The sequence below is a fragment of the Bos grunniens genome, chromosome 26 (genome assembly GCF_055505025.1).
Source record: "Bos grunniens cultivar Pamir isolate PY7600 chromosome 26, Bosgru_T2T1.0, whole genome shotgun sequence".
Lineage (NCBI taxonomy): Eukaryota > Metazoa > Chordata > Mammalia > Artiodactyla > Bovidae > Bos > Bos grunniens.
Window position 1 is genome coordinate 10,837,654 of NC_141190.1, and position 27,415 is coordinate 10,865,068.

Here is a 27,415-nt window from a genome sequence, read left to right on the forward strand (position 1 = left end):
CCTTTACCAAAATCAGATCATGAAGTCTGGAAGAGATGACTGTCTCCAAATACAGACACCAATACAAGGCTTTAGGGATCGTGAAGAATGAGGAATACACTAAACCTCCAGTAACTCCCCCAAAGAAATGGAGACCCAGGAATTGCCCAACAAAAATTATAAATAATTGTTCTAAGGATGCTCAGCCAAAGTAGAACACAAATAAATAATTGGATGGTATTGAGAAAACAATATGGGACCTCCCATATGCTCCAGTGTTTAAGAATCTACCTTCCAATGCAGGGGACTCAGATTTGATCCCTCACCAAGGAACTAAGATCTCGCATGTTGCAAGGCAACTGAGCCCACATCACAGCTAGAGAACCCCTTGCACTGCAGTGAAGACTCAGCACAGCCAAAAAGAGAATAAAGAAAGAGAGAAAACAAGAATAAAATGAGAACTTCAACAAGGAGATAGAAAACATTAAAAAAGCAAACAGAAATTTTGGAGCTGAAACAGAAACCGTGTACACATCACTGGAGTCCTGGAAAAGAAAGAGAAATTCTCAAACCTGGGGACAAATTTGGAGGCATCCAAGTTCATGAAGCTAGTAGGTCAACTCAAAATTTTTATTCAAAATGACCTTCTCGAAGACACTTTATAACAAAACTAACAAGAAAACAATAGAAAAGATTGATAAAGCAATGAATTAATTTTTTGAGTAGAAAATCAAAATTGACCAACTTTTAGCTAGGCTAAAAAAAAAAAGGAGAGATAAATAAATCTAGAAATTTAAAAAGGCAACACTCTAGCTGGTACCACAGAAATACAAAGGATCCAATGAAACCATATGAACAATTACATGTCAACAAATTGGATAACCTAGAAGAAAGGGATAAATTCCAAGAAACATGATGTTAACAGACTAGTACTGTATATTCTCAAATTCTCTGGAACTTCATCAGGTGATAAGTTTAGGGTATGAATATTTATGAACTCACCTAAACAGATTATACCTTCTATAATACAAACAACCTCAATATAGTACCATGGTTATTTTTAAACCTTCTAATTTTCCTTGTGCATAAATATCAACATAAGTACATTCTGCTGTTTGAATAATGTTTAAAATATTTTCCCCAAAATTAAAAAAAAATTTTTTTTAGATGTTTATTTATTGGTGGTGCCAGGTCTTCGCTGCAGCCCTCAAAATCTTCTATCTTCTTTGAGGCATGTGGGATCTTCATTTATAGCATGCAGGATCTAGTTCCCTGACCAGGGCTCAAACCCAGCCTCCCTGCATTTGGGGTATGGAGTCAGCCACTGGACCAACAGGGAAGTCCCCCTAAATGTTTAAAAAATTAACTACAACTAATTTTAGAGTTTAATAGCTTTATTTTAAAATAAAACAATTTAAAAGAAAAGAATCATCACATATTGATTAATGCAGCTAAGTGATACTTGGATCTTGTGCATGCTCAGTCATGTCCGACTCTTTATGACCCAGGAACTCCTCTGTCCATGGGATTCTCCAGGCAAGAACACTGGAGTGGGTTGCCATGCTCTTCTCCAGCGGGGATCTTCCCAACCCAGGAATCAAACCCTCGTCTCTTGTGTCTCCTGCATTGGCAGGTGGATTCTTTACCATTGTGCCACCTGGGATTAATGCAGCTGAGAGACAGTGATTGATCTCAAAATGAGAATTATACATTTTCAGGTATGTCTGACAAATGGGAGGGCAGATAAACCAAAAGAGCATTTGCCAGGTGGCCCAGAGTCTCTTGTGAGATAACTCACGTTGAGAGAAGGAATAGGGCCTCTGTTTGTACAAGAGCTTTGGTCATTTGATCATAGTGTGATCCTAACAAGAGCACTGACTTGGGCCTTCAGGCACATTTCATGGTATAACCTTCACTGGATGTGGGGTTTTGGATTATAGAACCTGAATGAATTATTTTAATAAAACTCTATTTAACTTTGGGGGAAAGCAGTGCTTGAGAGCCCTTTTTTTTTTTTTTTTTAAATAGGTTGATTAGTAATTTTATTGGTTATTTTGAATAGAGTTATATTACAATGTGATTCACCAAATAACTTATTCAGTTACTACTTTGCTGCTGTAGAAAGCAAAACGACTTTCTATGACTGGACTGTAATATATTTTTCTATCTTCTGTAACTCTTGGGAAAGAGCCCTTTAAACTGCAACGCAAACAGAAGAAAGACATTCACTCCTGGTGGTGTGTTTTTTACATTCTTATGTTACTGGCATATGTGTGCGTGTTTGTGGGGTGTAAGGGGGTCCTGTTTTGTTTAACTGATCAATGTAACATTTATTTATTTTGCAAAATAAAATTTTAGTGATCCATGGGGTCACTAAGAGTCAGACACAACTGAGCAACTTCACTTTCACTTTTCACTGATCATTTTCATAATTTTTACACATAGAACATCTATAGATAATCACCTTCTATTCACTTTTTTCCTAGTTTTTCCTTAACCTGTCTCCTATTTGACCTGTTGCTTTTTATATAATTTTGATATTTAATTGATTTATGGGTTGTATACACTAGGGGAGATGTATTTTCTTAGTTTCAAGGTGTCAGGGTACTTCAAATCATCCTTCTTTATATGTTGAGATTGTAAATACATATATATATTTAAAAAGATCAGAGTTCCTTGATAGAAACCTCTAAAGATAAACCTCTCAAAATAAACAGTTCCAAGTGCAAGGTCACACTGGCTCATTTTGTGATGCTGCTGATGCTTTCCATGAGCGGTGGGTTGCTCAGGTGTTAAGGGCATTCTTAAAATTCTGCAGTGGAGAAGAACTATAATTATTTCACATTTGTTCAAAATGTAGCTCTTTGAGCTGGACTTTGCCTGTCACTTTCTTGCTTCCAAAATGACAGTTGTGAGTTCATAAAGTCACCCAAGAATTTGATAAGCTGAATTGAACTCTATTTTCTCTACATTGAAGTGAAGTGAGGTGAAGTGAAGTCCCTCAGTCATGTCTGACTCTTTGCAGCCCTATGGACTGTAGCCTACTGGGCTCCTCCATCCATGGGATTTTCCAGGCAAGAGTACCAGAGTGGGTTGCCATTTCCTTCTCCAGGGGATCTTCCCGATCCAGGGATCGAAACCAGGTCCCCCTCATTGTAGGCAGACTCTTTACCGTCTAAGCCACAGGGTAAGCCAAAGGGGAGAACAGTTTCTAAAGGCTGAAAAAGAGGTAGTGTTGGGGGAAAGTGGTCCCACTACCAAAAACATAGGGTTTTCTTCCAAAACTAATCAGTTTTTCGTATCAAGTCTTTCATTTATACATCCATACAGTATTCACATGTAAATTATGTGAGAGTTGATCTTCCCTGAATATACTGGAACAATGGGAGATTGGTCCCAAATTTATAATGAAGTTATTGGGAGTCATTTTGAGTTTTAAATCTAGAGAGAACTTTTAAAGAGACAATTCATAGAGTTTGATATAATTGCTTTTGATAGTAGATGCAATTTTGTCCCAGAGAAAGCAATGGCAACCCACTCCAGTACTCGTGCCTGGAAAATCCCATGGGTGGAGGAGCCTGGTAGGCTGCAGTCCGTAGGGTCGCTAAGAGCCAGACATGACTGAGCAACTTCACTTTCACTTTTCACTTTCACGCCTTGCAGAAGGAAATGGCAACCCACTCCAGTGTTCTTGCCTGGAGAATCCCAGGGACGGGGGAGCCTGGTGGGCTGCTGTCTATGGGGTCACACAGAGTCAGACACGACTGAAGCGACTTAGCAGCAACAGCAGCAGCTTTGCCCTTGAATGTGGAACATTGAAATGTTACATTTTCTTCCCATGTATTAATAATCCTCAATGATGAATTAAAACACCTGAATTTTATTTCTGGCCTTGCCACAGTCTAGCTAGGTAATGTTGGGCAAGGCTTTTTAACATATTTTCCCAAATGAAAATGACAGGGCTGAATGAGAGTTTCTTTCCTTCTGACTGTATAACTTTTTGAAAACTAATTTACTGTGTTAGTTTCGAGTGTACAGTAAAGTGGACTGTCCGAATGGACATTCAGCAAAGTGGATTCAGATTTTTCTATTCTTTTCCAGATTCTTTTCCATTATAGATAATTACAAGATAGTGAATGAGGTATTCTGTGCTAGACAGTAGGTCCTTGTTGTTTTCCTACTTCACATACAGTACTGTGTATATGCAGAAGGCAATGGCACCCCATTCCAGTACTCTTGCCTGGAAAATCCCATCGACAGAGGAGCCTGGTGGGCTGCAGTCCATGGGGTCGCTAAGAGTCAGACAGGACTGAGCGACTTCACTTTCACTTTTCACTTTCACACATTGGAGAAGGAAACGGCAATCCACTCCAGTGTTCTTGCCTGGAGAAGCCCAGGGACGTGGGAGCCTGATGGGCTGCTGTCTCTGGGGTCGCACAGAGTCAGACACGACTGCAGCGACTTAGCAGCAGCAGCAGTGTGTATATGGGGCTTCCCCAGTGCCTCAGTAAAAAATCCGCCTGTAATACAGGAGACAAGAGTTCAATCCTTGGGGTGGGGAGATCCCCAGGAGGAGGGCATGGTTACCCACTCCAGTATTCTTGCCTGGAGAATCCCATGGACAGAGGAGCCTGGCGAGCTACAATCCATAGGGTCGCAGAGTCGGATACAACTGAAGCGACTTAGCATGCACACAGTGTGTATAAATCTGGCTGAATGACATTTTAAAATCCTAAAGTGTCGACAGTGGGAACCCAAGTTCTTTTCCAAAATTTTATTTTGCAGAACTTCAGCGTGAGCTCAGTGGGCACCAAGGACTTGGGCTCTGCAGCATTGGGCACCCACTCCTCTTCTCTCTTCAGTTCAGTTCAGTCACTCAGTTGTGTCCGACTCTTTGCAACCCCATGGACCACAGCACGCCAGGCCTCCCTGTCCATTACCAACTCCCGGAGCTCACCCAAACTCATGTCCGTTGAGTCGGTGATGCCATCCAACCATCTCATCCTCTGTCGTCTCCTTCTCCTCCAGGGTTCAGTCTTTCCCAACATCAGGGTCTTTTCAAATGAGTCAGTTCTTCACATCAGGTAGCCAAAGTATTGGAGTTTCAGCTTCAGCATCAAGTCCTTCCAATGAACATTCAGCACTGATCTCCTTTAGGATGGACTGGTTGGATCTCCTTGCAGTCCAAGGGACTCCCAAGAGTCTTCTCCAACACCACAGTTCAAAAGCATCAATTCTTCGGCACTCAGCTTTCTTTATAGTCCAACTCTCGCATCCATACATGACCACAGGAAAAACCATAGCCTTAACTAGATGGACCTTTTTTGGCAAAGTAATGTCTCTGCTTTTTAATATGCTGTCTAGGTTGGTCATAACTTTCCTTCCAAGGAGTAAGTGTCTTTTAATTTCATGGCTGCAATCACCATCTGCAGTGATTTTGGAGCCCAAAAAATAAAGTCTCTCACTGTTTCCACTATTTCCCCATCTATTTGCTCTCTTAAATTAGGTCAAAGCTTACTCTTAGCACACATCAGATCTTTAGTGGCGGAGATGTTGAGACTGGTCCAAATAAGAGCTGCAAGCTCACCTCCTCACGTCTGAGCCAGGCAGCCCAGTGGGTGAGGCTGAAAGTGTGGGTGGGTATTTACTCACAGACTCACCATTCCTGTTTTAGCTTTAGTTCCTTCACCAACCACATTCCAAAAGTCTCTCATTTAGTGTGGCTGCTGGTACCTCAGTTCTGAAGCTTTGATGTAAAAGCAAACAAATATTTTACTTTAAATAGTATTTTTTCTTAAATTCCAACACATTCTTTACTTACAATGACAGTAAGACTATTCTCCTGCTTTGCTTAAATATTAGTTGGTTAAGGCATTGCTCAAACAGTTGGTTGAACTGGGACATTTAGTTCATGAGAATAACTAGGCTGCAACTCACTTTAGTTATTGCAGATGATTTAATTACCAGATATCCGTCAAATTAATCTCTCAGCTACTAACTAGTGATTATAACCCCAAATAAAACTCATCATCTATTTAGCTGAGCTAGTTAGAAATGACCTAAACATGGAGGATTCAGTCTTCCAATCAATGTTTTTACTCATCACTGAAAATAGAAAATATCTTAAAATTTTTTCCACATTTTAAGTAAAATTGCTTATCACTACATTGACCTTCAACCAAAGGACAGTGATCACTAAAGCCCTAGAATGTGACTGTAAAGTTTTCTGCAGACTTCATATCTTTCTACTTAACAAAATAAAGGTAAGATAAGAAATAGGAAAAAGTTCGTTTGTACCTTTGTTTCAGTTTCCACATATAAGTGATATCATACACTTGTCTTATCTATGAAACAGAAATAGACTTACAGATGTAGAAAATAAACCTATGGTTACAAAGGGGTAAAGGGAGAGAAATCGGAATATTGGTATTAACATATACACATTACTATACATAAATATAAAATAGATAATAAGGGCCTGCTGTATAACACAGGGAATTCTACTCAATACTCTGTGATGACTAATATGGGGGAAAAAATCTAAAAAAGAGGGGATATACATATATGTATAACAGATACACTTTGCTGTACATCTAAAACTAACACACTATAAATCAAGTTTATTCCAATAAAAAAATTTTTTGAAGAACTAGGTAAAAAGAAAATGATGCTTCCTTCCTATGTTCATATTGGGCTTCCCTGATGGCTCAGTGGTAAAGAATCTGCCTGCAATGCAGGAGACCCGGGTTCAGTCCCTGGGTTGGGAAGATCCCCTGGAGGAGGGCATGACAACCCACTCCAGTATTCTTGCCTGGAGAATCCCCATGGACAGAGGAGCTTGGCGGGCTACAGTCCATGGGGTCAAAAAGAGTCAGACACGGCTGAGTGGCTAAGCACAACCAGGTTCATATTACCTGATGGTGAACAGAGATTTTTATGGGTTGTATCAGATGCACTTAATTGCAGGTTGCATCAGAGAAAGTTCTTTCTACACACCAATTCATGTGATGGAATGGGAGGAGCCAGATAGTATTGGGACGCTCTGGATGGTGTTTCCATTCTACTTTATGTTCCTTCATTCCTATCAACCAAGCTTATTTAATATGCTTTGGAATTTGGAGAAGAAATTATAGCTGGCAAACATGTGAAAAAGTTTTTAAACCTAGAGGTTCTTCTGACTTTAGAATCAGTTGTTATATGACCAGGAAGAGATAAATGCAGGTGTTGAACCATGCCAAAAATCTTGTCAAGAGAATGGATTGTTTCATACAGAAACGAGATGTGGCTTCTGATCCTGGTGGCCCATTTGTTCCAGAGAAATGTGAATTCAGGACATATGCGAACTACCACTGTGGACCCAGAAGCATTCATGAATATTGTAAGTCGGGATTTTCCATGTTTGGGGGAAAGGAAGTACCTTATGTGCTTATTGCTTACAACTGTATATTATCTGCACTATGTATCATATTTATATGTGGTGGTGATTTTTGCTAGTAGAGCATAGTTGTAAATTAACATATTGTCCTGAAAAGAACACTAAGCTGGGTGTGAGTGGATATGGGCTCACCTCGAACAGTTTTGGTAAATTCAGGCAAATAATTAAATTCCTTTGAGCTTCAAATGCAATTTAACTTTTTCTTGAATTCTTAGGTTCATCCTATGAACTGTTAAATCATTGCAGTGTCTTGGGTCAAGCTCAGAGCTATGATTATTTCCATATCATCTGTGCTAATTATATTCCTCTTCTACTTTTTCCAATATTAGAAAGATGTTAGACCTCCTTTCTTACTCTCAGGACAGCCCTTTTTAGTAACATTTTGTGCCATTCTAATCTATTTAATCCTAGTTTGAACTGGTAACTCTGTTGACTGGCAATAAAAGGACCCTTATGAATGATAGAGAGGTCTTCCTGTCAGTAAAATTCATGAATGATGTGACCTCTCTAGGCATCCCACAGAATTTTTTTTGGCTTCTGCTCACATTCTTAGCTGAATTTTAATAACATTCATGGTATAGTAATACTTATCCCACAGCAGACATTGTGATGAAAGCTGAAAAGGTATTATTTCATCTTCACTGTCCTATGCTATAGATATGACCATCCTCATTTTCGCAATCAAAGAACTGAGATGAAAGAAGTTAAGCAACTCAAATCAGCCCCATCCCTGGTAGGTGGTAGAACTAGAATTCAAATCTAGGCCTGCCTGAACACACAACTCATGATTGTAACCACTCTGCAACAAATCCTCCCAGGGAAGAAGAGGCTGCCTCCAGCTGAGTAAGGTCACTCTCTGTAATGTTCATGCTCCACAGCTTTATCATAGACTTAATATACCTTTATACAGATTTAAGATGCTTTTTACAGAAACTTCCTTGAATGAATTCTAAAACTCTAAATAGGCTATTGAAATATTCTGAATCTACACACATGCAAATACTAGGAATGGGTTGCCATTTCCTTCTCCGGGGGATCTTCCCCACCTAGGGATCAAACTCTGGATTCCTACATTGCAGGTGGATTCTTTACCATGAGCCATCGGAGAAGCCACATAAATTAGTACTCTGAAGTACTTCTATTCTACTTCATTTAATTTATATGAGAGATTATAAGAATTTTCTATCTTAATTTGCCTCTCCATGTACAATTCTCCATGCCAAGTCCAATTGAATGGATTTTAGTCTTCGGGCTCCTGAAGCCCGAGCGTTGTGTAGGTGCTAGGCACACCCAGTAGGTGAGGCCCAGGGAGATTAGCTATATCTACAACTAAAGAGATTCTCTTCACTCAACAACCCAGAAGAATCTGTATAGGAACTTCTAAGGGCCAGAAGGATGTCTCCTAAAGATCTGGCTCAGTGATAAAGAATATGCCTGCCAATGCAGAAGACACAGTAACATGGGTTCAATTCCTGTATTGGAAAGATCCCCTGGAGAAGGAAATGGCTACCCACTCCAGTATTCTTGCCTGGAAAATGTCGTGGACAGAAGAGCCTGGCAGGCTACAGTTCATGGGGTTGTAAATAATGGGACATGACTAATTGTCTGAGCATATACACACAACAAATTCATATGGATATAATTTATCCTATATTTTGGTATACAACTTGCCTCACTCAAGTATTCTTCCAGCTAGTGTTAATTGAGCACCTGTTAGGCCTCAATACTGGGCTAAGCACCAAAGTTAAATCTAAGCATATCAAAGCCCTGAGTTCATGGAGTTAACAATCCAGCAGAGAAGACAGACACTCAATTATTAACCACAAGAGCAGTGACATCAAAAAAGAAAATGTAAAATAGAGAATTTAAGAACGTTTTTCTGAAGAAAGATTTCTTAACCTGAATTCTGAAAGATGAATAGGAGTTACTTGAAGGGGTAGGGGTGATTTTTAATTACAGTAGCAGCTAATGCTCTTTAAGTCCCTACTATGAACCAGTCAATCTTGTTGGTGTCACATGTGAATTATCTTTTTACATTCTTTGCAATAATCCCACAGAATGCAAACTATTGTACGTGCACGTCTGGGTGCTCAGTTGTCTTTGAGGTTCCACAGGCTGTAGCCTTCCTCTGTCCATGGGATTGTCCCAGCAAGAAAATGGAGTGGATTGCCATTTCCTCCACTAGGGGATATCTTCCTGACTCAGGGATCAAATCTGCATCTCCTGCATTGCAGGCAGATTCTTTACCACTGAGGCACCCAGGAAGCCTGAATAAACTATTGGTGTAGCTAATTTATGAACAAATAAACTGAGCAATAGGGGCAGGTTAACTAAATTTCCTAAGATCACACAGCTTATATATTAGTCCAAGAGTCAGGATTTAAAAACTCAAGCGGTGGGACCCCACAGCCTTTCCCTTAACTACTACGCCCTTTTATCCTGTATACTACACGGGCCACTTTGCACCTGGCTTTCTCCTCTCCTGTTCCTTTAAAACCAGCAGCTAATAGGAATAATTCCCTCCTCCTCTAAGTAATGACAATGGGCAGAAACTGAGGATACTTAGGAGATTTGGCAGCTTTATATTCTACAAATGCATTGGAATTACCTGATTCCTAACCTGAAGTGAGTCAGTAATATTTAAGTGCCCTGAATGTTTCTGACACATGCTCAGGTTTTGGAATAAATGTTCTTGTCCAGTGGTTCTCAAATGTTAGAGTGCATCAGAATTTCCTAAGAGACTTGTTAAGACCCAAATTGCTGCACCCTATCCTCAGAGTTTTCAATTCAATAGGTTTGAGTGGAAACTGATCATTTTGTGTTTCTACCAATTGTCTAAGTGATGCTATGCTCTTGGCTCAGGGCTACACTTTAAAAACTATCCTTCTAGTTCAATCTCCACATTAAAGATAAAGAAAATGAGAACTGGAAAAGGTTTACTTTTTTTAAAAAACAATAATCTAATTAGCTAGTGAGAAGCAAGGAATTTCTTGTCTATTTCTTCCATGCTCAAGAAATCTACTTTTTACTTTATAATCATTGAGAACATAACCATACAGAACTGAACTAAAAAAATTTTTTTTTGCTTTTTCTGTAGAGTGAAATCATCCAACATAAACGTTATCCTTGTGAGGAGTATGAAGTCTTAACAGAAGATGGATATATCCTTTCTGTTAACAGGATTCCTCAAGGCCTCGTGCAACTTAAGAAGACAGGTATGATTTCCCCTATATTATCCCAACATCGCAGTCTTCCCTACAGTAAAGAATTCCTTGTGATTTGAGTATGTAGAAAGAAACATGGATTTTTGGTACAGACTGGGCCCATTATTCCAGCCAAAAAGTGGCTTCAGCTCCTTCTTAATTCCCATCACCACTGCCCCACTCCCAATTATCTCAAATAAACAGTGAGGTATGGTTTTTTGTGGTTTTTTTGGCTGTGCTGAGCACACAGGCTTTCTCTACTTGCAGCACACAGGTTTAGTTGCCCCTCAGCATGTGGGATCTTAGTTCCCTGACCAGGGATTGAAACCACATCCCGTGCATTGAAAGGAGAATTCTTAACGACTGGACCACCAGGGAAGTCTCTAAACACAGAATTTGCTTTTCAAAAAACACCTTCAAGAAAAGTTTATTTTTTATCCCTTCTAGTAATTAATTCATTCCCCCCAATCCCTCCTATATAAATATTCTAGAATATCCCCTGATGATCTCTTAAATCAGATCAGATCAGATCAGTCACTCAGTCGTGTCCGACTCTTTGCGACCCCATGAATCGCAGCACGCCAGGCCCCCCTGTCCATCGCCAGCTCCCGGAGTTCACTGAGACTCACGTCCATCGAGTCAGTGATGCCATCCAGCCATCTCATCCTCTGTCGTCCCCTTCTCCTCCTGCCCCCAATCCCTCCCAGCATCAGAGTCTTTTCCAATGAGTCAACTCTTCCCATGAGGTGGCCAAAGTACTGGAGTTTCAGCTTTAGCATCATTCCCTCCAAAGAAATCCCAGGGCTGATCTCCTTCAGAATGGACTGGTTGGATCTCCTTGCAGTCCAAGGGACTCTCAAGAGTCTTCTCCAACACCACAGTTCAAAAGCATCAATTCTTCAGCGCTCAGCCTTCTTCACAGTCCAACTCTCACATCCATACATGACCACAAGAAAAACCATAGCCTTGACTAGACGAACCTTTGTTGGCAAAGTAATGTCTCTGCTTTTGAATACGCTATCTAGGTTGGTCATAACTTTCCTTCCAAGGAGTAAGCCTCTTTTAATTTCATGGCGGCAGTCACCATCTGTAGTGATTTTGGAGCCCAGAAAAATAAAGTCTGACACTGTTTCCACTGTTTTCCCATCTATTTCCCATGAAAATAGATCACAGCAAACTTTGCTCACAAAGAATATAAACTCCAACATGGCATCTGATATCCACCCTAGCACACTATATTCCCCATCCAGATAGTCTTATAAATATCCTGTAAATATTTAAGATGTTGCTTAGCTTTTCAGTAAAGTCTTTTAAAGAATTGAGCACTATATGTATATTTTAAGGTTTTGGTACATGTTTCCATTGCTCTTACAATCCCTTTTTTTAAATAATGATTTTCAGCCACTGTTGGCTTTTAAGAAGTTCACCTTCATTACTAATTAAAGTATACCCATCCTTCAGCTACATTTGGCTCTATTCCTTTTAAAAGGCGAGAGCTACATTTACAGCAGCCACTATGTTATGAGTCATGAGTACAGATAATGTAATTTCTTACTGTCTTCTTTCCATATACCAGGTACAATGCTAAATTCATTTACATTAATCCCATTTAGCTTTCATAATAATCTGAAGAAACTGCCACTCACAGAGGTTAAATTACCCAGAGAATCTCTGCTAGTACTTGCTAGTATGTTGCAAAACCTGCACTCAAATTAAGATTCCTGTCTTAACTAGGACCAGAAAATGCTGAATGAATGCTATTTGGCTTTGGTATAAAGAAGCTTCAGGGTTCTATTTTACTCTAATTTACATTTGTACAGCTTTTTCAAATAATATATCTTCATTTTATTTTTTTCTTTGAAGTATAATTATTTTATAATGTTGTTACTTTCTGCTGTACAAGGAAGTCAATCAGCTAGATGTATACATACATCCCCACCCTCTCGGACTTCCCTTCCTCCCTACCCCAATCCCACCCCTCCTAGGTCATCAAGGAGCACCAAGCTGAGCTCCCTGTACTATAAAGCAGGTTCCCACTAGCTATCTGTTTTACACATGGTGGGAACCTGGCGAGCTAAGTCCATGGGGTTGCACAGAGTCGAACACGACTGAGCAACTCAGAACAGCACACAGCACAGTGTATATATATCAAGCCTCATCTCAAAATTCACCCCACCCTCTCCTTCCCCCTCCCCCATGTCCACATATCAATTCTCTAGGTCTGTGTCCCTATTCTTGACCTGCAAATAGATATATCTGTACCATCTTTCTAGATTCCACATATATACATTGTGAAGTGAAAATCTCTCAGTCGTGTCTGACTCTTTGTGACCCCATGGACTATACAGTCCATGGAATTCTCCAGGCCAGAATACTGGAGTGGGTAGCCTTTCCCTTCTCCAGGGGATCTTTCCAACACAGAGACTGAACCCAGGTCTCCTATATTGCAGATTCTTTACAAGCTGAGCCACAAGGGAAGACCACATATATATATTAATATATGATATTTGATTTTCTCTGACTTACTTCACACTGCATGACAGACTCTAGCTCCATCCACATCTCAACAAATGACCCAATTTTGTTTCTTTTTATGACTAATATTCTATTGTGTATATATACCACACCATCTCTATCCATTTCTCTCATGATGGACATTTAGGTTGCTTCCACATCCTGGCTATTGTAAATAGTACTTCAATGAACTTTGGGATACACGTGTCTTTTTAAATTATGGTTTTCTACTGGAGAGGCTGTGGAGAAAAGGGCACTCTTTTGCACTGTTGGGGGGAATGTGCAGCTTTTTTTCACACCAGCTAAATAGCTATGCTTTATATATGTCCAGCATGCCCTTATGTCAGCACTTTTGAACTTCCAGTTCTCTCTCTGGAACACAGTTTCATCAGATATCCATGCAGTTTGCTCTGGCCTCTCTTTCAGGTCTTCTGCCATGTTCTTCCCTAACCAGTCTGTTCAAAAGAACAAACCCTTCCCAACTATGGATATCTGGCCCTTTATCCTGATTACTTTTCCTTATAGCCCTTAACACCATTGATATGATAGATATTTTCTCGTTTGTTTATTAACTGTCTCTCCCAACCAGGATGTAAACTCAGCAAGAAACTTTATCAGTTTTGTTTAAGGGTATAACCAGTGCCTAAAACAGTGCCAAGCACATGGCAGGTGCCAAAAATATGTGGAATGAATGAATGAATTTTTTATAAATAAATGAATGGCCTGGAGATAGAACTTTTTCACTAAGCCCCATGAATCCTAGAGGGAAAGCAAGCCACAGTTCTTCCAAGCAGTCAGGAGACTGCGGCCTTTCATAAGCTTAGGGGGTTACCTGCAGCACCTATTCATGGATGGAGTTTGTTTTCTTCAATACTGTTTATTCAGACTGTTTTCTCATTGCCCAGGCAATTGGAGTTCAAGGTGAGTGAAAGTCACTCGGTCATGTCCGACTCTTTGAGACTCCATGGACTACACAGTCCATGGAATTCTCCAGGCCAGAATACTGGGGTAGGCGGCCGTTTCCTTCTCCAGGGGATCTTCCCAACCCAGAGATCGAATCCAGGTCTCCCGCGTTGCAGGCGGATTCCTTACCAACTGAGCTACCGGGTGCAGAATACTCCCCTCTAGTGGCTGATGTTGTTCCTGCAGCTCCCATTGGCCTCTTCAAGGAAGAAATCCCCCAGCAGTGATGGAAAAGGATTTCTCACCGTCTCTTCAAAAAGAGGGCGGATAAAATTCATACTGAAACAACTGAAAGATGTCTATAAGTTTGTGACAAAAGCCTTTTTTAAATTTTATTTTCTCAAGTAATCGTTGTTAGCTTCAAATATTTACATCAAGAGGTGAAATAGGCTGGGCCATCTTCAGAAACGATAGATCTTTAAGCAGCCCTTACACACTCACCTGCTAGCTGTAATTTAAATGAAAGCCCATGACTCAAGGGGAAATCTGAAATGAAATAAATCATTTCTAAGCCAATTCATTCACTAGGTGAACCATAAGTACAAAGCGTACTGCTAAGGAGGACCAAGCTGGCCCCAATTAGGGGAAACGTCCTTAGGGCTCCAAAGAGGAGCACTGATTCGCCTTGATTTGATCACCTCATGTTAAGGTCATCTCCTTGAGGGTTAAGAGGATGAACTCAAGGACCAGACATAAAGGAAAACCTAAACTAACTCTGAGTTCCTTTATCCTGGCCTTGCAGTAGCAGCCCTCGAGTTCTCTCTCCAGAAGGACAAAATGAGGCAAACAGCATTCATGAAGATTGCCCAGATGCTGAATGAGTTTGCTATAGAAAGGCCTTTGTCTTATATGGAGGCTCTGAGTATGGACTGAGTATGGACTCAGTTCACTGATAAGAACTGTTCACTGAATGACAAGAGCTACTAACTTTTAAGAGGTCAGGCATTTCCATTTTGGCAATATTTAGCAATGATCACTTTGCTAAGGTGGTATCTGCTGTTTTTCTACCATAAAGTTCACATTCTTCACTCTGGAATTCATAATTTATGAGGAGATATTTTCAAGATATGTAAATATCCTATACCTATTCAAACTTTTACCCACTAATTTTAGCATCCATGGATGAATTTAAACACCATCCAAGTTTCCATATTCCCTGGTGGCTCACACAGTAAAGAATCTGCCTGCAATGCGGGAAACCTGGGCTCGATCCCTGGGTCAGGAAGATCCCTGGAGAAAGGAATGGCAACCCACTCCAGTATTCTTGCCTGGAGTATTCCATGGACAGATGAGCCTGGCAGGCTACAGTCCAGAGAGTCACAAAGGTCAGACACAAATGAATGACACTTTCACACAGATGCTGTAACTAAGAGTTTTTTCCTCCCATAATTACTTGTTTATTTTTTTCTTGGTGTCAATATTAACTCATACATTTTTAATTTATTCAATGGGATGTAATTTATATCATCATTATTTATTCTGATGTTAAAACTTTCACATGTTTAACAGTTGGAATTCCTTCAAGTTGGCTTGCCAGTCCTCTTGATTTGAAAGATCTATAATAATTAAGCCATTAAGTGTATGGTGTGTGTGTGTATATATATGTGTGTGTGTGTGTGTGTAAATATCCTATTTATAATTACACAAGTGTATGTTTATATATTATTAATATAGTAAATATATAATATATTAAATATATTTGTATATATTTATATGTGTGTATATTAATAGTATGTCAATAATTATATATACTTTAGAATCCTAATTTTAAATTGTATATTAATTTTATTGCTCAGTCACTAAGTTGTGTCTGACTCTTTACAGCCCATAGTATACATTATTGATATTATGATATTAATATACACATATATTTATATATAATTTTATAATATAGCTTATTAAAATATAATAACATTATTTTATTATTTGTGTATGATAGTTATAATTATATATAATTAAATTAATTCTGTATGTTCTTCCTGGGGCACTTCCAATATCCTCTGACCCCAGACAAGTCTAACGATAATGGTAACTACACAAAAGCAACAATAGAAGGCAAACGTAATTGATTCTTTCTCTGTGCCAGACATTCTGCCATCTGCTTCTTGTGCACTATTTTACTTAATCATAACAAAAATACTATTTTCTTCATGAGGAAATCAAGGCACAGAAAGGTTAAGTAACTGCCCAAGGTAATCAAGTTAGCAAGCAGCTGAATCGAGGTTTGAACACAGGTCTGTCTAACTTTAAACCTTCAAACACATTAAGGGATAAGGCAGGTGCAGAACATTACACGCTGTTGAAATTCACTTTTCTGTAGGTCCCAGACCTGTGGTGTTACTGCAGCATGGCCTGTTGGGAGATGCTAGCAACTGGATTTCCAACCTGCCCAACAACAGCCTGGGCTTCATTCTGGCAGATGCTGGTTTTGACGTGTGGCTGGGAAACAGCAGAGGAAACACTTGGTCTCGGAAGCACAAGACCCTCTCCGTAGACCAAGATGAGTTCTGGGCTTTCAGGTATATGTAAATCTTGAGAGTGGAGGTGAACATGGATATTTTTGGGAGAACTGAGTAAAGAATTAGAGCTCCTGGTATTAGGATAATTTACTTTGGTTGGCCCATCAATATCCCAACACTATGTCCCCTAATTGTCATAGTTGACTAGTGATTCTCTGGGGGCAGTAAATTGAATTCCTCAAGTAGAAGGTTGGTATGGCCAGTGGGATAAGAATGCTGGTTAGTGTCAGGTGATGGAGACTGGAATGGGAGAAATGTAGGTCCATTTCCTTGTAGATGGATATCCTGGGACTGACTCTTCCCTAAGTGAGAACTCCCACCCCCAGAAGATGATGAGGACAGGCAGTGTTAAAGATATACGGGGAATGAACAAGCCTTAGGGGCCATCAACTTGGTTACTATATCTCTCACACTCTTACAAAAGTTTTTTCAATGTTTTTATTTGAATGATCTATTGATATTCAACTTGCTGTTTATCCATTTCACCAGAGAAGGGACCCTGCAGCATCTTTAATACATTTCATATAAAGAATCTGCATAGGAATTCTCTGGCAGTCCAATCATTCAGACTTCATGCTTCCACTGCAGGCAGTATGGGTCTAATCCCTGGTGGGGAACTAAGGTCCTGCAGGTCACCTGGCATGGCCTCAAAAACAAACAATCTGTTTGGCCCTGTTCTATTCTGCTAGTCGAATAACAAGGACACCCCCACCAGGAGGTGGAGCTTGTGCTCACTGAATGTTGATTAAGATGGTTATTTCTCTTTGATAATTTCTAGAGAAAACAGCAGTTTGCTAACAGCCCATGCTCCCAGAGGCACCCACGTATCATGGGTTTGAAACAAGTCCATCCTGAGTGTTGTGAGGAACACAGTAACAAGCTGATGGATAGGACTGACAACTCAAGGGTGTTTGTAAACCCTGGGGGGCTGCTTTTGTTTGTTTCTGGTTATAATTTTTCATATAACTTTGTCTTTTCCCCTTGTAGCTATGATGAGATGGCTAGGTTTGACCTTCCTGCAGTCATAAACTTTATTTTGCAGAAAACGGGCCAAGAAAAGATTTATTATGTCGGCTATTCACAGGGCACCACCATGGGTAGGTTCCAAAAAAAATCAGGTTTGTATATTCAGGAGAAATGTGAGCGTATATGAGCACAGCCAGGCCAGGCATCACACACTTCTCTCAGATCTGGCTTCTTCAGGGCCATGAGATTCTGGTTTCTCCCTGCCCACCCTCCTGCCCCACAACATGCAAATATCAGCTTAGACAGAGAGTGTGCAGGTGCTTTTGAAATAGACACATAGTATTTCAAATATAATGGCCATGCCCTGGCTGTCTACAATAGTATTTTCCTCCCAAAGGCTCTAGAAAGATTGTCTCTTTGCAATCTGGGGTATTAGTCTCTATTTTATAAGTATGGAAACTGAGGCACAGACTGACTTTACCAATATCCCATACCTAGTCTATGGGCGGAAATAAGAACTGGAATCCAGTTCACTGGACGACTTTTCTACTAGTGTGTGTGAAAATTGCTCAGTCGTGTCTGACTCTTTGCAACCCCATGGACTATACAATCCATGGAATTCTCTGGGCCAGAATATTGGAGTGGGTAGCTGTTCCCTTCTCTAGGAGATCCTCCCAACCCAGGGACTGAAACCAGGTCTCCCACATTGCAGGCAGATTCTTTAGCAGCTGAGCCACAGGGAAGCCCAAGAATACTGGAGTGGGTAACCTATCCCTTCTCCAGCAAATCTTCCCAATCCAGGAATCGAACCAGGGTCTCCTGCATTGCAGGTGGATTCTTTCCCACCTGAGCTACTGTGTTCCAATTTGGGCTCCAGAAAAGCTGGAGATCCAAGAAAACCAGCAAAACTCTGTTATCTCAATACCCATTATGTTAGAGAACATACTTTTTATCAATAAACAAGAAAATGTCTCTCAGCCTTGATGTCTCTCACTATAAAGATTTATGAAAAATACCTCACAAGCATCTGAGAATTAAGTAAGATCCATGAAACTCTCCTCAAAGTGTCTAACATATAGTTACCTCTCAAAATACATATTTTCTCAAAATCCGTATTATTGGGTTCAATAATTTAATAATTCACTGAAAACCTAGTAATGGGCAGCAAGTATCCTATACGTCAGAGGAAGCTCAGAGATGCGGTTGCTGCTGTTGTTTTTGCCTGTCAAGGAGCTTATAATTTCTCAAGAGAGTTAGAACACACATAATTACTTAGCTGCTGCTGCTAAGTTGCTTCAGTTGTGTCCGACTCTGTGCAACCCCATAGACAGCAGCCCACCAGGCTCCCCCGTCCCTGGGATTCTCCAGGCAAGAACACTGGAGTGGGTTGCCATTTCCTCCTCCAATGCATGAAAGTGAAAAGTGAAAGTGAAGTCGCTCAGTCGTGTCCGACCCTCAGCGACTCCATGGACTTCAGCCTTCCAGGCTCCTCCATCCGTGGGATTTTCCAGGCAAGAGTACTGAAGTGGGGTGCCATTGCCTTCTCCAATTACTTAGCTACTAAAGAACAAAACAATTACTGAAACATCTTGATAAAAGTAAAATAAGCATTTTATTCGCTCTAGGATATTCAATATCCATGTTGACATATTTCTTTTTTGCAGGCTTTATTGCATTTTCCACCATGCCAGAGCTGGCTCAGAAAATAAAAATGTATTTTGCTTTAGCACCCATAGCTACTATTAAATATGCAAAAAGCCCTGGGACCAAATTTTTGCTGCTGCCAGATATGATGATCAAGGTATGTGATTCCTCAGAAAATTCCTTGCCTATGCACAAGAGTTTTCCAGTCCATTGGCTAGGAAATATGCTTTTACATTAGAGACACTTCTTTTTTACTATAATGACTATTTCATTTCATGTTTTTACAGGGATTGTTTGGCAAAAGAGAATTTCTCTACCAGACCCGATTTCTTAGACAGTTTGTTGTGTACCTTTGCAGCCAGGTGATTATGGATCAGATTTGTAGCAACATCATGTTACTCCTGGGAGGATTTAATCCAAAGAATATGAACATGGTAAGTGGCAGCCTCGTCAATTCTCAGTGTCCCAGAACAAAGCAAACAATTATTAGTCTCTCTCCTTGAGGGTGAGCTAATGCCATGGAAGATTTAGGGAAGTGATGCTCCAAGAAACTCAGTTTTATTCAAATCATAATACTGTGCAGAAAATACTTCAGCATGGGCTGAGTCAAGTTTAACATAACAGCATGACTACGCATTAACTCCATAGATTCAAGATTGAAGAGGTCTGAAAACAGCTTTCCTACAGTGAATTAACATCTGCAAAAATATGTGATTAGAACCCATAAGTCGAAAGAGAAAACTGCTGTGCACCATCCATGTCTTCTTTTTACTCAGACCTTTCCAGTTTGTAGTTTAAGTCCTGTGATAGGCTGTCTGGGAGTTTCAGTTTGGCTAAGATAGCTTCCCAGTTCTTCCCAGGTGGTGTTAGTGGTAAAGAACTTGCCTGCCAATGCAGGAGATGTAAGAGACACAGGTTTGGTCCCTGGGTTGGGAAGATCCCCTGGAGGAGGGCATGGCAACCCACTCCAGTATTCATGCTTGGAGAATCCCATAAACAGAGAAGCCTGGCAGTTTATGGCCCATAGGATTGCAAAGAGTCAGACACAACTGAAGCAACTTAGCACACACAAGGCATAGCTTCCATTTGGCAAGCATGACAGTGGGTTCCCCAGGAAGCGTACTCTGAGATGGAGATTCGTGTGCAGAATGATTCAGGCTATGGCCTTGGGATAACACATAGGAAAGGGAAGGCAACAGGACTTGGTAGATCAAAAAAGTCCAGCTGGGATGTAGCCTCAGTGGGAACCTCAGTTGACCCTCTAGGGATCTGTAAAGATGGGATGATCCTTCAGAATTGTCCCAAGTTAGCATGAGAGGGCTGGGTCTTTATAACCCCCACAGACAGCACCAGTCATGGGGAGATGGGCAGTGCAGCTCTCTGCAGAGGGGACAGTTCCCCAAGGACACCAGACAGTGGAGGGCTATCTGTCAACAGCTGGAGGAACATGGTTTTAATTCCTGAAGATTTTTTTGCCTTTTTTTAAATCAAAAATATGATGAACAGCTATCATTTGATAAGCATTTCATTGCATGCCAGGCTATTATTCCCTATAACAACCCAATGAAACAGGTATTATCAATATTCCCACTTTGCAGATTAATAACCTCACATTTAGTGGATTAAGCTATGCTCTCAATTTCTCCTAAAAAATAAACAGCAGAAGTGAGATTTGAATGCAGTCTCAGTTAATTACTTTAGGAAAGCTTTCTAAAAGATAAAGTCAGATGTCTAATGAAAAGCTTTTCTCAGATGAAAAATTCAGGTGCTTGGGATAGGTTTAGGGGCATTTTTTAATTATGTGCATGTGTAGTTTTCTATTTCATGGATAAATGCTGGGACGTTAATGATGTTCCCATTTCTGCATTTGACACCCTGAAGATTTGCTCTTCAGTTCAGTTCAGTCACTCAGTCGTGTCCGACACTTTGCAACCCCATGAATAGCAGCACGCCAGGCTTCCCTGTCCATCACCATCTCCCGGAGTTCACTCAAACTCACGTCCATTGAGTTGGTGATGCCCCAGCCATCTCATCCTCTGTCGTCCCCTTCTCCTCCTGCCCCCAATCCCTCCCAGCATCAGGGTCTTTTCCAATGAGTCAACTCTTTGCATGAGGTAGCCAAAGTACTGGAGTTTCAGCTTTAGCATCATTCCTTCCAAAGAAATCCCAGGGCTGATCTCCTTTAGAATGCACTGGTTGGATCTCCTTGCAATCCAAGGGACTCTCAAGAGTCTTCTCCAACACCACAGTTCAAAAGCACCAATTCTTTGGTGCTCAGCTTTCTTCATAGTCCAACTGTCGCATCTGTACATGACCACTGGAAAAACCACAGCCTTGACTAGACGGACCTTTGTTGGCAAAGTAATGTCTCTGCTTTTCAATATGCTATCTAGGTTGGTCATAACTTTCCTTCCAAGGAGTAAGCGTCTTTTAATTTCATGGCTACAGTCACCATCTGCAGTGATTTTGGAGCCCAAAAAATTAAGTCTGACACTGTTTCCACTGTTTCCCCATCTATTTGCCATGAAGTGATGGGACTGGATGCCATGATCTTCATTTTCTGAACGTTGAGCTTTAAGCCAACTTTTTCACTCTCCTCTTTCACTTTCATCAAGAGGCTTTTTAGTTCCTCTTCACTTTCTGTCATAAGGGTGGCATCATCTGCATATCTGAGGTTATTGATATTTCTCCCGGCAATCTTGATTCCAGCTTGTGCTTCTTCCAGCCCAGCGTTTCTCATGATGTACTCTGCATAGAAGTTAAATAAACAGGGTGACAATATACAGCCTTGACATACTCCTTTTCCTATTTGGAACCAGTCTGTTGTTCCATGTCCAGTTCTAACTGTTGCTTCCTGACCTGCATACAGGTTTCTCAAGAGGCAGGTCAGGTGGTCTGGTATTCCCATCTCTTTCAGAATTTTCCACAGTTTATTGTGATCCACACAGTCAAAGGCTTTGGCATAGTCAATAAAGCAGAAATAGATGTTTTTCTGGAACTCTTTTGCTTTTTCAATGATCCAGCGGATGTTGGCAATTTGGTCTCTGGTTCCTCTGCCTTTTCTAAAACCAGCTTGAACATCTGGAAGTTCGCAGTTCACACATTGCTGAAGCCTGGCTTGGAGAATTTTGAGCATTACTTTACTAGCGTGTGAGATGAGTGCAATTGTGTGGTAGTTTGAGCATTCTTTGGCATTGCCTTTCTTTGGCACTGGAATGAAGACTTCCATTCATGTCCCACAAACTACTCATGCTTTGTTACAGAGCCGAGCAAATGTGTATGTCGCTCATACTCCTTCAGGAACGTCTGTGCAAAACATCCTGCACTGGAGCCAGGTAAGGGCGCTGAGTTTGTACTCTTTGTTGAAGGTGTTTGTGCAGTTTGTCTGGAAAAGTCAGTGCTCTTCGGACAGCCCAGGAGTTGTTTCACCTTTATTCCAAGATGACATGTGATTCTGTCAACACTATTTCAACTGTGAGTTTGATCTAGAAAACTGAAACTTTTCAAGATATGGGAGGAAAGGACTGGCCCTAGGACATCTTTAGTAGACTCCTCAAAATGTGAATTCAGACGGTTCAGGTGAGACCTTCTCAGTCTCTAGCCACCTCAAAGATAAGACCAGAGATAGGCTTTTCCAGCAGGATGGCATGGTCAAGTAGAAATAAAAATGCAAATGCAGGTCTAATTCCCCAGAGAGGCTTCCACGGAAGTCCTCTGTGCTGAAGATTGCACCCGGAGCCGAGGAAGGAATGTCCTGATGAACAGTCATGGAAACCATCTCTAGGCACAGTGTGGTGAGTTTGTTCTGCCATCGGTTCAAGGAACAATGTGACTGCTCGTTATTCTTTCACATGTGAAGAAGCAACAAAACTAATATTGCTCATTATAGATGATACTATAGAGTGACCCCAATCGGCTGTGGGAATGACAAGGCACACAGTACAGAGAGTTAGAACCTCACTAACCTTAGATTCTCACCTATTAAAAATGCCCCCGGAGAAGGGAATGGCCACCCATTCCAGTATTCTTGCCTGGGAACTCCATGGAAGAGGAGCCTGGTGGACTTTAAAGTCCAAGGGGCTGCAAAAGAGTCAGACATGACTGAGCGACTAATGTATATACATATGTACTAAAAATACTACTTTGTTTTTGAAAATGAGAGACTTTTAACTCAACAAAAAGTTGTAATAGTGATGATGACATTAATAAATCATAAATATTGGTAGTGTCCATTTTTCTAATTTAGAACCTAGTCAAATTGTTCTTCAAAGGTCATTGTTATATTTTGGTAGATGTGTGTGAGAGCAAGAGAGAGAGAGAGAGAGAAGAGTGGGGAGAGGCATTTTATCATTAAAATTAAAGAATTCTAAACTGGATTAAGTGTTGGTCATCTTCGTCCAGAGTCACTACATTGCACAACTGTAGGGGGTACTCTCCCACTGTAGGTGTGTGCAGGATACCCACCTACATAGACCATGATGGGGATACACTTTCTGGGGTTGTATAATATGGTGGTCAAGTTCTGTAGCACATTTTTCTTCCTGAAGGACCTTATTCTTGTCTTTACACTCTCCTGAAGATTATCCTGAAGTTGAATGGAAAGCAGCTTCAGGCTTTGTCCTCTGCTTCCCTCATAACTGCAGACTTGGCAGCATGTTTTCACCCCTCTTCCCACCTTTATCCCTTAACACATTTGAATGCCATCTAAATTGTTGTTTCCTTTTAGGCAGCGAATTCTGGGGAACTCCGGGCATTTGACTGGGGTAGTGAGACCAAAAATCTGGAAAAGGGCAATCAGGTAAGAAAATCAAATACATTCTGCTGAAAATATATCCTTTTGAAATGCATGAGAGAAAAGTTATACTGGCAGTTTATTCTAGAAATGGAAATAAAGTATAAGAAATCAAGTAGAGTAGAATACTACTCAGCCATAAAAAAAAGAATGAAATAATGCCATTTGCAACAATATGGACGGACCCAGAAATTATCATACTAAGTGAAGTATGTCAGAGAAAGAAAGGAAAATACCGCATGTTATCACTTATATGTGGCATCTAAAATACGACACAGATGAACTTATCTACAAAAGAGACTTACAGACGAATAGAACAGCAGACTTGTGGTTGCCAGGGCGGAGGGGTTAGGAGACGGACTGACTTGAAGTTTGGGATTAGCAAATGCAAACTATTATATATAGGATGGATAAACAGCAGGGTCCTACTGTATAGCACAGAGAACTCTATTCAATATCTGGTGCATATAATTGAAAAGAAAATGAAAAAGAATATATATCTGAATCATTTTGCTGTACAGCAGAAATTAACACGACATTGTCAGTCAACTATGTGCATGGCATAAAATAAATTCTTACAAAAGAATTCAAGTAGAAAGTAATTCTGGTTCAACTTCATTTAAGGATATGAGAAAGTTTAAAGCTTTGACAAGAGACTTTTAGAAGTTAAAAAAAAGACTGTTATAATGCTTAGGAGAACTTTTCTGAGGATGCTGCCTCTGTGAGCAAGGGACTGGGCCCCCTAGGAGCAAGACTGGGTAGACAGTGAAGGGAAGGGTGTAGTCTGGTGGCTGCTAGAAAGATCTTTAGGATTTAAAAACAACAATGACAACAGAAAAAAAAAATGAAGGTGGCAGGAGTGAGGTTGGTTCATGGTACAGTAAAAGGAGTATTAATAACAAGTGAGAATTACTGCATTAGTTATGCCTCTGCCCTACAAAGTTGTGTAATGATGGCCAGACTGCTTTGATTCTTCAGGCCTCAATCTGTTTCTCTTTAAAATTAAAATTATTGGATGAGATAACTTGCAAGAATTCTCCCTGGTTACACTTTTAATGAATCTGTAATCTGCAAGTGAAAAATATGAAAACATATTACCCAAGAAAATGTGTGTGTGATCAATGCTATGGACTAAAATTTAAAGTAAAAGTAATGGGCATCAAACTTTTCTGAGCATAAAATCTTCACTGAAGTTTATTGGTTAGCTTGTATATGAATGTAAACAGATATTGACCACACAAACATAAAGCTGGAAGGAGCAGAATACACACACAGGTGAATCTTTGAGAGTCTCACATCATACTTAGCATCCACTTTTCTATAACAGTCGAGATATAAAAGTCTAGGAAACTGGAGAGACCACTGCAGTGCCACTGAAGAGCAAACTCTCAATCACGAGTATCAGCTATATATTTTTAGATCCTTCTTGTTTCCTAAAAGATAGCTTTAGAGAAAGCATACCAGTTCCAAGGTAGATTTAATTAATCAATATTTAAGGTCATGAATTAGAAAGTGAAGCATGCAAAACAGGTGACAGAAAATGTCATGGAAAGAAAAACACACATACCAAAAAGCATTATTACACGAAAAGACATCATAGAGGCACACAGCCTTAGAGCCAGTCCTGATATTCAGGCCAATCCTTTCACCTGTTAGATGAGAAAAACATAGGTTCCATAGACTATTCCAACCTCCCATATCTAAAGTGAAAGTGAAGTCGCTCAGTCGTGTCCGACTCTTTGCGACCCCATGGACTGTAGCCTACCAGGCTCCTCTGTGCATGGGATTTTCCAGGCAATAGTCCTGGAGTGGATTGCCATTCCCTTCTCCAGGGGATCTTCCTGACCCAGGGATCGAACCCAGGTCTCCCACATTGTAGACAGACGCTTTACCGTGTGAGCCACCAGGGAAGTCCTTTCCACATTTAGTTACTCTATTAAAGTGGATCTGACCACAAACTTGGATGAAGACCATATACATATGTCTTATTATAACTCACAGTATCAGATGCTATTCCTTCAAATTCTTAAAAACCACAAAGAGAAATAAAGACTCCAAGGATTGGAGTCGTGGGTCCAGGGTGGATTTTCTGAGAAGTGGGCCTGGACATTTCTGTTGAGAGTTCTTGGTGTTTATTAACATCAAGGGCTCTCAGCCAGCCAAACTGATCTGGTAGTTCTGTTTGAATAAGAGAAGATCTCAAGAACTAGGAATCCTAGATATCCTTTCTCTGGGTGATGGGCGACTAGAGCAAGGATCTAATTCTTACCACTTCTAGGTTCAAACTCCCTAAGTTTCAGTGCCATTGGCTTCCCCATGTTTCTTGAGACACAGGACAGAAAACCCCTGTGACCAACCAAGTCCTTCTCAGTAGATTCCATCCTCTTGCCTTTCTCTGTAGAATCTTTTCAATCTGACCTCATGAAATGTTGTGAAATTATCTTCGAAAAAAACAGGAGTATTATCTTTTAAAGGCAATTTGTATATTAAATATTTACTAATAGGAAGGGAAAGAATTGAACATGCAATGCCAAAGGCGCTAGGCAATTGAGATGTTTTCTCATTTAACTTGGTAAATTATTCCAGGCATCATCCACATTTTGCAGATGAAGAAAACGAGGTTAAATGAGGTTGAGCAGGAGTTGGCGTAGAAACTCTCAATGCAGTTTTGTACGGCTCCAGTGCCCATGCGCCTTTCATCACAACACAGAGCACATTTACTGAGTTTATTAGAAAAGTAAATTATGAGTTTGGATGTCCAAATGTTATACAGTTAAAAACTATTTATTTTCTCTAGCCAACTCCTGTAAGGTACAAAGTTAGAGACATGACAGTCCCTACAGCAATCTGGACTGGGGGTCAGGACTGGCTTTCAAATCCGGATGATGTGAGAACACTGCTCTCCGAAGTGACCAATCTCATCTACCATAAGAACATTCCTGAATGGGCTCACGTGGATTTCATCTGGGGTCTGGATGCTCCTCACCGTATGTACAATGAAATCATACATCTGATGAAACAGGAAGATACCAGCCTTTCCCAGGGAACTATCAGTGTAAGCTTGTGAAGCACCTGATACTAACTAGTCTTAGAAAAAACCTCAAGAATGATGGGGCCAAGAATGAAAGATATTAAAGATTTTCAGCATTGGAAACCCACCATATTAGTAAAAGGGAGGGCAGAGATTAGGGTTAAGATTGTATTCATTCCTTCAGATTTTTTGCATTTTTGAGGCTAAAACTGACATTTAATTTTTTCAGTTAATTGAACTACTCATTGGGTGAACACAGTTTTCATGTACTATTATGTATTCTGCCATCTTGAAAGGTAGGTGTTAGCTGACAGCTAGGAATTATCTAGTCATTCTTTAAGTCATTCAAATAAACTTCCCTAAAACTTT

General features: G+C 40.4%; 1 protein-coding gene across 1 annotated transcript; it reads left to right on the forward strand.

The window, feature by feature from the left end:
* Positions 1-7,003: 7,003 nt before the first annotated feature.
* LIPM (lipase family member M) lies at positions 7,004-27,415 on the forward strand. The gene is made up of 9 exons (XM_086378442.1): positions 7,004-7,357; positions 10,512-10,629; positions 16,415-16,613; positions 17,601-17,710; positions 19,244-19,380; positions 19,511-19,657; positions 22,487-22,558; positions 23,950-24,021; positions 26,813-27,415. The coding sequence occupies exons 1-9, from the start codon at positions 7,211-7,213 to the stop codon at positions 27,080-27,082; spliced, it is 1,272 nt and encodes a 423-aa protein (XP_086234568.1). The 5' UTR covers positions 7,004-7,210; the 3' UTR covers positions 27,083-27,415.

What these genes read in the sequence shown, in the direction of transcription:
- LIPM (XM_086378442.1), top strand. Translation starts at nt 7,211, where the DNA reads ATGCCAAAAATCTTGTCAAGAGAATGGATTGTTTCATACAGAAACGAG. An exon ending in TTCACAGGGCACCACCATGG is followed by an intron (nt 17,711 to 19,243) that starts GTAGGTTCCAAA and finishes TCTTTTTTGCAG; the next exon opens with GCTTTATTGCATTTTCCACC. An exon ending in TGCCAGATATGATGATCAAG is followed by an intron (nt 19,381 to 19,510) that starts GTATGTGATTCC and finishes ATGTTTTTACAG; the next exon opens with GGATTGTTTGGCAAAAGAGA.